At 45.1% G+C, this 9244-nt stretch overlaps 1 protein-coding gene across 1 annotated transcript; it reads right to left on the bottom strand.

Moving 5' to 3' along the window:
- Nucleotides 1-2925: 2925 nt before the first annotated feature.
- Nucleotides 2926-9200, bottom strand: TCP11 (t-complex 11, testis-specific; the record flags this gene model as incomplete). The annotated part of the gene is made up of 8 exons (XM_009575269.1): nucleotides 2926-3164; nucleotides 4761-4924; nucleotides 5382-5566; nucleotides 5885-6105; nucleotides 6801-6937; nucleotides 7319-7539; nucleotides 8268-8388; nucleotides 9072-9200. Coding segments are annotated over 8 exons (1417 nt in total), but the record flags the coding sequence as incomplete, so codon positions are not given.
- Nucleotides 9201-9244: the final 44 nt, after the last annotated feature.

The following is a 9244-nucleotide window of genomic DNA, read 5'->3' as shown; positions in this document are numbered from 1 at the left end:
CATATGTTGCAATTCATACTGGTGTAAGTGTAAATATTTGGTGTGTTGGTAACAAGTCTTTTTGGAGAGATTGCAAATTGAACCTCTGCTTGGGAGGAGGGACACCTTTCTTTTTTCGATGCATGAGCTTTTTGAAGGTTGGCTTGGAGGTGACGTGGTGATGAAGACTCCACTCGTCAGGGGACTGGGCTTGGTGACCCTGGTGGTCCTTTCCAGTCCTGCGTGTAATCCTATGGTTGTCTTCAGTGATCCAACAGTTCTTTAGCCAGATATTCTCTTTCTCACTTCATAGACAAAGCAGTTGTTTTGGCAGTGCATCTCCCCTTTTATTTCGATGGGTTTTCTCAAGGTACTTGCATGCTGGAGACTCATCCTGGACCATGCCAGTCACTGACTCCCAGTAATCTGTTAACCCATCTGTTGCGCAGTATTCTGGCTCTTCCTCCCTGCAGGGTTTCGTGGTATCTGGAGGAAAGTGCCCTAAATTTCTGGTGCTGAATATGACTTTGAATCAAAACGTATCTGTGGTATTACCTGCCTGGGAAAAGGTGGTGCTGCCCTGGGCCTTGTTCCCCTTTTTAAGGACAGATTGTATTTTACAGACTTTGGTTTGCACGTGGCATGAGTCCAGATTGAGGACTCAAGATAGGTAAACTAAGATGCAGAGTTGTTGTCTTTTTTTATACAGGAGGGGATGATTTTTTTTTTTTCCCCAAATTGAAGCTGCTTTATCCTTTTTAATTTTGTATTTACCAAAACCAAAAGCTAATCTTAGCTGTTCAGCTGTCTTTGAACTTGCTTTGAGATTCTTTTTAGAAGAAATTATGCAACTTTTGCGGGGTACATGCCTGCCCCCCTCCCAGGGAGATTTGGCACCTTGCAGGATGTACCTCTAGCGAAAAGTTTGTACCTTCACGAGGCTGCTGAGACGCGCAGACCAGATGCCAAATAGTCCCTCCGAACACATCCAGTTCTGTGTGTGGCTGGAGTCAATTGCTTTAACGCTCCTTCCACCCCACTTCAGAAGTTTCTAGCAGCAGAATTTCCCCTGGCTTTCTTCTGCTCGCATCATTTCCATGCAATCAGATCTTTATTTTAGAGCAAGCACGGTGTTTGCAACGCTGTCTTGTTGCAAAAGGTCTCCCTTTTAGGTCTCATTGGCATTTCTTAATGCTTTTTTTTTTTTTTCCCATAAGGAAGTAACTGTGCTGCTCTTGCAAAGTCGATCTAGCTCAAACATTTTTCTCACCCATGGAAGAATAACCTGAGATTCCCTAACAGGGCAGAGAACAGTCGAGTTCAGTTTGCAATGTAGACATTTTTGCTAATTGTGATGTATGGCAGTGGGACTGATTTGTAATACAAATGTTATTTAATCTGTCTGTATTTTGATACTTGAATTTCCTTTTATTTCCTGTATATACAATTGTTAATCTGTTCAAATTTGTCTGAATTTTAAACATCTTGTGGTACCAAACATAACCAATCTGTGCAACAACATAGACTGACCTCACTACAACAAGGCGAGATTGTAAATATTCCTGGGCTTCCAGCAGTCGTTTTGTTGTTTTCATAATTGTACAACTTAGAACAGACTGAATTAATAAACAAACTTAGACACACATTCGCCCCGTTGTCACTGTGACCTCAGTGTTACACCGAAGTCTCTGGTGGTCCGTGTTAAAGCCGTGCTGTTCTTGTCCTCGTCTAACAGACCTGACCTGTGAAGGCAAGAGAAGAGGGGTGAGGACAGGCAGCTATGCGGTGTTTAATTAGCTCAGTCCAGCACCGTACCTGCACTTCTCCGCTTTGTAAATCCGAGGAACAAGAAAGCAGCAGAGCGTTGTGCGGAGGTGATGTGCTGCGGGGTGGAGGCAGAGCACGGGACGCTGGTAAGCTGGGAGCTGCCCCGCTGTGGTTCTTCGGCAGCTGTCCCGAGGCGCGCAGGACGGGGGGGTGCTGGCTGCCAAGTCGTCGCTTTGGCTGAAGCTGCTCTTTTTGCAGTTGGTCATAATGACCCCAAATATCAAATATTATTATTGTGAGACAAACTAATTTATGCACAAAAACACATCCACATGTTCTACTAAAGATAGACCTACCTCTAGCACAACGGTCTCCAACGCTTTGTGTGTGTTCTCCACGTGATGGTGAGAAAAGCTCATTTTTACCCCCACTAATGTACATCCGCAAGGATTGTTCCATTGGGGACTGTAAGGACCCTTATTTACTCAGGATAAATGCTAAAATCACTTTCTGCAGCACGGCAGCAAGTGGTTCATGTAACAACTGTAACACCTTGGGCAGCCATTGTGTGTAGTATTTACCCAGCAAAGATTTTTGGCTTGCCAAGAAGTAGGACATTTTCATTATGTAAAATTAGAGCAAGAAATCCAGACATTTAAATACAGGTTAAAGTTCAGATTTTCATGTCAGGTAAGATCTGGCTGATGTAAAATACTAAATACAGCAGGGATTGCTAAATTTATACCATATGTTCCATTTCTAATAATTCAGTAAGTCAGGTTTTCAAGCTAACACTGAAATACATTGAGCAGTTTTAATGATTTTAAATACCATGTGGCTTTATCAAATGCAAACAGCGTCCCTGGGCTGTGACTACCGTTTCAGCAAAGTAGGTTACAGGCCCATGGCAGAATTAACACCTTGAATTAAAAAAAGCCTAAGCTGCACTGCAATTTTATGAGCTCCACATCCCAAAGAGTGGCAGGTTTTTTGGGGAAAAAAAAGCCACTACCTTTTGTAGTTGAGAGGTTTATTCAGATACTGACATGCCAAGAGTCACTTCCCCGTAGCAACGCTGGCCCCGGTGGGTTTGTCTGATTGATTTTTACAAGCTGAAGCATGATTTGTGAAACTGTTGGAGAATGCGTTCCACCCCTGCCTGGTACGTGGTGAAGATGATCAGAAAGAATCCATCCCTGCGTCTGAGTCTGGTTCTGCGTCTGGGAGAAGCACTGTCTTGAGAATTCCTGAGTAGTAAGGTCCAAACACTTGCCTGTTGTGGTGGATCACGCTGCCAAACCTGCGCCCAACTTCCAGCAGTTCTTCCTGAATGGGATCAAGGCCCTTTGGGAAATCTTTTTGAGAATTCTGTCCATCAGGGGAAATGAAAAGGCTGAGAAAGGAATGAATCCGCTGCTCTGCAGGGAGCAAAAGTATGAAAACAAACAAAAAAACCAACAATTAACCTTTGCACAGAAAGCTAGTTTTGAAACAAAGGCTTCCTCATGCAGCCAACAGCAGATCTGAGGACAGCCGCATTGTGGCAGGACGTTGTGGACAAGCAAAGCTCTAGATCGACTCAGGGACAGAGTGGATTAAGGTATTCCTCTTCCAAATACTAAGCAGATGAAAGAGCATCCAGCACAGGAACCGAGGTCGAACTGTGTGACACAAGGAGAGTACTTGAGTATCAGGTGTACTTGCCTTGTTTTCAACAATGCTTCTAACGATGGCTATAGAGCTGGAGGACTTAAGAATGGTCAAATCCATCACACCTAATGTTAAAGTGGAGCAGGTCAACAGTGAAGATTTTTCACCCACTCTGAGAGTTTTTTGTACTGCATTGGAGTGTCAAGCATCTTAGAAGCGTAATGGAATATAGAACTTCAGAGCCCAGGATTTATCTTGCCTGCCACAGCAGCGTTTTGAAATTGAAAGCATTCAAGAAGCCTCTCTGAGGAACACAGGGCTGAGATTCAGCTACCCGGCTGCTTCAGATGTTCTTGCACTCGAAGTGAGTACGTGGAAAATGTTGATAGTGGCCAAGAGTGCAGGCAAGACACGGGTTTGATTTTTAGACACGGAGCGGGGAAGGCTGGCTGGTTCTGCAGCTTCTAATGCCACACGATCGGTGAGTCATTGCCATCACACACTGCCCAGCCTGTAGTTTATCGAGGTTTGGTTTAGGCTATTAATTCAGCCTTCTGAATTACATCAAAACAAAATAGCCTGCTCTGACATGGAAAGAATAAACCCAAATAAACAGTGTGGTGGAGTCCACACAGGCTGGGAAGGATACTTAACTAGATGAAGCAGTGGGCAGGAAGAGCCTCACCTTATTTTCATAGCAGATAAAAGCTAGTCTTCCATGTGGAAATAATCTTTCCTGTAGCATACTAGCTGTCTGTGGCACTGCAATCTGATGCGGAGTTAGCGTTCAGAGTACTAATAAAAGGTCAAAATAACCAGCTCTTATCCAAACCATTTGAATAAATATTTTGATGGAGCAGCATTATAGGGCAGCTGGTTAGCTGAATACCAAGCAGTGCACTCTCTAGGGATAAATATTATTTAAAGACCTTAGCATGGTGCTTTACTACAGCCAGTGATTAAGCTCTCACTCTACATCCTAGGCTGAAGATTGCAACACTACCTAGGAACAGACCTTGCACTTGGGCCTGTTTAGCTTTTAGCAAGGATGGGAGGATTTAAGAGATTTTTCAAAGCAATTACTGTTTGGGAGCGTTTCAGGGTGGAATAGGAAAATCAAGGCAGTTTCTAAACCTAGCTTCCCTGACCCTCCTCTGCTGTGCCCCTCTTTATGTCGAGGGGCCATAGAGTGAACTCAGCTCCCACTCTCAAGCAGTAGTTCTGCTCAATGCAGGGCATTTGCTTTGCTATACCGATCCTAGACCTGTCCTGCACGCGCCAGGGTCATTATCCTAAACCTAAGTTGTGGCCTACGAGTGCAAAATGGCTTCAAGGTTGAGTTAGACATAAGCTCAGAGACTCACCGATGACATGCCGCACTGCATTGTCCTTGTCCGCGATGCTTTTTATCTGGCCTTTCAGGGAAGCACATTTGTCAGCGGTAAAAGCAGCGCAACCCAGCTGTGAGAGAGTCCTGCTGACTTCCTGGAGCACTTGGTTGCTGATGTCTTCTAAAGCTTCTTCATACCTAAATCATACAAAGGTACATGCATGCTGGCCACAACTCACATTGTCTGGGGAAGGGGTCTTGCAGGCACAGAGCAAGGAGGGAAGTCTCTCCACGTGCCTTTGCAGCGTCATCACAGCCAGCTAGCAGAGGAAAACCAACATTCAGCCAGAGCTCGGTGAACTAAGCTTGCCTTTCTAGCTCTTTGGCAAGCAGTAGGCTGCCCTGCAGCTGACTCATAGTGATCAGCACTGCTAATTTTCCCCTCTAATCTAGAGGGGACTATTGCTCTGGAGAGTTAACTCCCAGCTAAAAATGCTGGCTGGCTTCCCCCACTCCTTGCAGTAGACCTGGCTGCTATTTGGATCTCAGATCCTCTTCCACTCCCAGGGGAGATTCCTGCTCCTCATCCCACAACCAACCAGTGCCTGCACACTCACTCTTCTCCTTCTGGAAAAGAAAACTCAAAGTAACCCACCTGGTACAAGACAGCCCTTCCAAGAGGACCTTTGTTACCCGTTTCAGCCTAGCTACAAACCCAGGTGAGCCACATAAGGTGCTTCCACACATGCCACTGGTCACTAGCAGGACTGCAGCTATGATGGTAAGCTGATTCACCTGCGCTTGTACTTCCTGCAGTCGGGCCTGATCCATAAACAGTGTCTGTGAACAGAAACCAAACCAGCCTGTGGGTGTAGAAACAGCAGCTGTGATACCTCAGCCCATCTCAAGCTGTGGAGCAGGGCTGTAACATCCCCATGAAGCTGAGTGGAAGGCAGCTGCCTGGCAGCGGGGAGGTTTAGTTTTGTGAAAAATCCAATTTGTTTCACAAAGGGGAAAAAACCATGTGCAATGACTCTTGGTGAAGAGGGGACAGAGAGTCTGGCCAGTTTTTTCTATAGAAGATGCAGAATCGGTACACTTGTTCATTTTGTACATCTTCATGAAAATGCTGTAAAGGTGTCCAAGCACTTCTCCTACCTCAGGGTATTTTTTTTGCCCAGGCTCCCAGCAGAGCAGATTCGCGTATCCTCGATTTAGCACGGACGTGAGACTTGGCACAGTTCTGCTATTGCTGACAGCCCCCGGCGAGTGTGCGGCAGGGGAGCCACTGACTGCAGGGTGGGGTGGCGGCTGCGAAGAGGATGCGGACACTTCTGCTGCTGCTTTGCGCAGCCACTCTCTTGTGTGATCCAGGCTATCTGCAAGGGGGTAACAAAAATGGATGTTTGCAAGAACAGACCGGTCAGGCTAAGTCAGTAAGAAGCAGGTATGCTATACTGCAAGCTGAAGGGGACGTGTGTTTGGAATGCAAAGGCATCGTGCTGGCTCCTGGAACGGTGGGGAATGGCTTACCCCATCACTAACAGTCAGTATTAATGTCCTGTTGCCAGGGCACAGGGTTAGGCTACTGAGACTGGTATCCGGAGAACGTTATATTTCATAGAGGATTTCAGTCTCCAAGAAGCACCTTTAATGGAGTCTGATGAAGGAGAGAGGCAGTGGGAGAGAAATCTACAGCCTAGCAAAAGAGATGTCCTCATCAAATGCAGGCTCTCCTCTTTAAATGTGCCTCCTAACAACATTTTGCTCATTCCTGTGAGGATCTCAAAAAACTTCAAACCCATGAGAACTTACAGTTCCTCATGAGAAAGCTATTAGTTCTGTCTTACGCATGCAGAAACTGAAGCACACTAAGTAACTTCTTTTCTGCAAGGTATGTTAGTGAAGAGCCTTGAGGAAGGGACCCAGGAGTCCTCCACCTTTTAGAGGCGTTTCTCTCATCTGTTACTGAGCACGTGATGAAAGCACCACCTTTGGAATACTAAAAGTTCCCTTTTAGTGCTTTAACAGCCCCTGTAGAAGTAGTTCTCCTCTCCCTTCCCCTCTGACTTACTAGGCAGCTTATCCAAGAGCTCCTGGAATTTCTTCTGTTCATACTGGACAGTGTGGTCTTGCAAGTGGGTGCGGAGGCTCTGGATGGTAAAATTCAGCATATCCATTTTCATCAAGCCCAACACCCGGAAAATCTCCCTGGGATGAGACACAGTGAACTGAAGGTTTAATACTGCAGTAAATGCTGTAATTGGGGCCATTTTAGAATGCTGAGAAAGGGGAATTCAGATCCTCTGACTTGATTCCATTTTCTCACAAAAGGTTGTTCAGTCTAATTGGAGTGGTCCGTAAAATTTACTGGATAAACCAGATTTACTTCACTAAAGACTCTTCTACTGTCTAAATTGCAGCTGGGCGACAGGAATATGTCTACATTGAAAAAAAAAAAGTCGTCAAAGCCCAGAATGCACGAAAGGGTCCTTGGGCCTTAATTCCAAGGCAGTTTCCTCTTAACCCAATGTTTTATGATTGAAGGTTTGGCCAGTCTGTGTAGACCAAGGCAGAGTGAGCATCACCCACCTGAGAAGTTGAGCTGGGTCCGTGAGGCTTTGCAACCCTCGTATTTCCTCATCTCGAACGGGCGCACACAGCCTTGCCATCGTGCCAAGGATGTACATGGTGAGACCGTGGATATCCAGAGCCCCGTGCTCAGCCTCCTGCCTAATCAACTCCACGTCCAAGGCCTCTTCAATCTGCCTGCGCAGTTGGTTGTGCCGTGGCAGCAGCAATGATAGCAGGGCCTGCCCAAAGCAGCAGCAGTCTCTTTTTGTTCCAGGAACTCAACAGTTTTCCAGAGTTGCTCAACAGGAATCGAGATTGGCCTTGTATTGAGACTAACTACTCAGTACACAAATTCTGGGGCACACAATCATTTTAAGGGAATGCTTGACTCTAATGACTCACTTCAGCATGTCTGGCTACTGTTTCAAATCTTGCAAAACCTCCTTTACTGTCATGCATGAAAGAGGGAGTTATCTGTCTGGAGCCTAATTGGAAAGCACAGACTGAAAAAGCAAACTATAGACTTCATACCCTGCTAAGAACATACGTCTTTTAGTGCTAAATCATGTTCTTACTCACTTCATTGTACACTTAAATAGTAGATGTAGCTCCTTACATGCCTAAAGAGGTGTCTTTGTGTAGAGAACTGCAGTTTTTGTTTGGCAGACACTATACAGGGAATGGCCTATGGCTGTTACTATAGCCAACAGTTCAAACAAAGGCTTTCCATCCTTTTGGTAGAATATATGTTCTAAAGACCTGGGACCAGAGAACGAGTTTCCTTCTCAGACAAGTTTTAGAAGGTGCAGTTGTGTAATTTGTTTCTCCCTATAAACTAAAGGGAGGCTATTTTCTCCTCCCTCTGACGCATGTTCACATAGGAATACTGGATGTTAAGGGGTGAGGTGATGATTCAGAGAAGACTAATTCTAAGGAAACCATCTTCTCTGGTTCAGGAACAACTCACCTCTTTTATCTCCTGCAGCAGCTGGATTGCCCGAGTGTAGTCTGGGGGACTAGCAGAGAGCTGTTCCTCCAGGCTGTCCCAGAAGGCTTTGTGCAATGTCTCCTTCACTTGGTTTTCCAGGCTAAGAAAGAAGAGAGGAGGGGAGGGGTTTTCTATTAACATCAGACAACCTCTCAGTTCGATGGGACCATTCTTCTTGGCTTTCATTGCGGTTCAGGTCTTTGGACATTTTTTCTCTTAGTCTTTACTCCTGTCTGGCAGCAATGCACCTCACCTGCTCACGGAAATCTCTCTCAACCTAAATTTCCTATTCTTCTAAAGCAGAACTTCTTCCTTTCAACCCTGTTCATAAAATGCAGCACTTAACCAGTCTCAACTGAGGGGTAAAAAGAGCATAGCATTTTTCACGGAAACTCTCCAAGCCCTCAGAGAAGATCAACAGAATGATTTTCTAGCTAGCGCTTGTTTTTGCAATGAGAGAATGTCAGTCACTTAAACAGATCTTTACCTAAAACGTAGGCACCTCAGAGATCTTCACTGAAAAGTCTGCTTTGTTCATGTCAAAGTCACAGCTTACGCAGCTGAAGCCTCTAAATCTTTCAGTGTTAGTGAGTCATATCTGATGCTCATCATATTTAAGAACTTCTTAGTAAATCATGAAGCAATGAATAAATAAAACAAGCGCCAACTTTTTTTTATTTCAGGAGCTATCTTATTTTCTTGTTACTTCTACAGTCAGATCCAAACCCACCTCCTTCCCACATTCTCACAGTTTTTCTATAATGTGACAATATATGTAAACACCTTTTTGAAGAGAAGCTGGCCGCTTGCAGTTTGAAGTCACTGTTGAGTACAATTTCATGCGCAATGGTCAGTTTGGAAATGTCATCAGTTATTTCCTGTAGCTCGTTCATGGAGAGAGCTTGTGGCGGGCTGGCTGTACAAAAGCGGAATAAAAAATGCGAGAAGGAACGTTA

Source organism: Fulmarus glacialis, unplaced genomic scaffold, assembly GCF_000690835.1.
Source record: "Fulmarus glacialis isolate BGI_N327 unplaced genomic scaffold, ASM69083v1 scaffold18723, whole genome shotgun sequence".
NCBI lineage: Eukaryota > Metazoa > Chordata > Aves > Procellariiformes > Procellariidae > Fulmarus > Fulmarus glacialis.
This window is presented reverse-complemented; position numbering and strand designations above follow the sequence as displayed.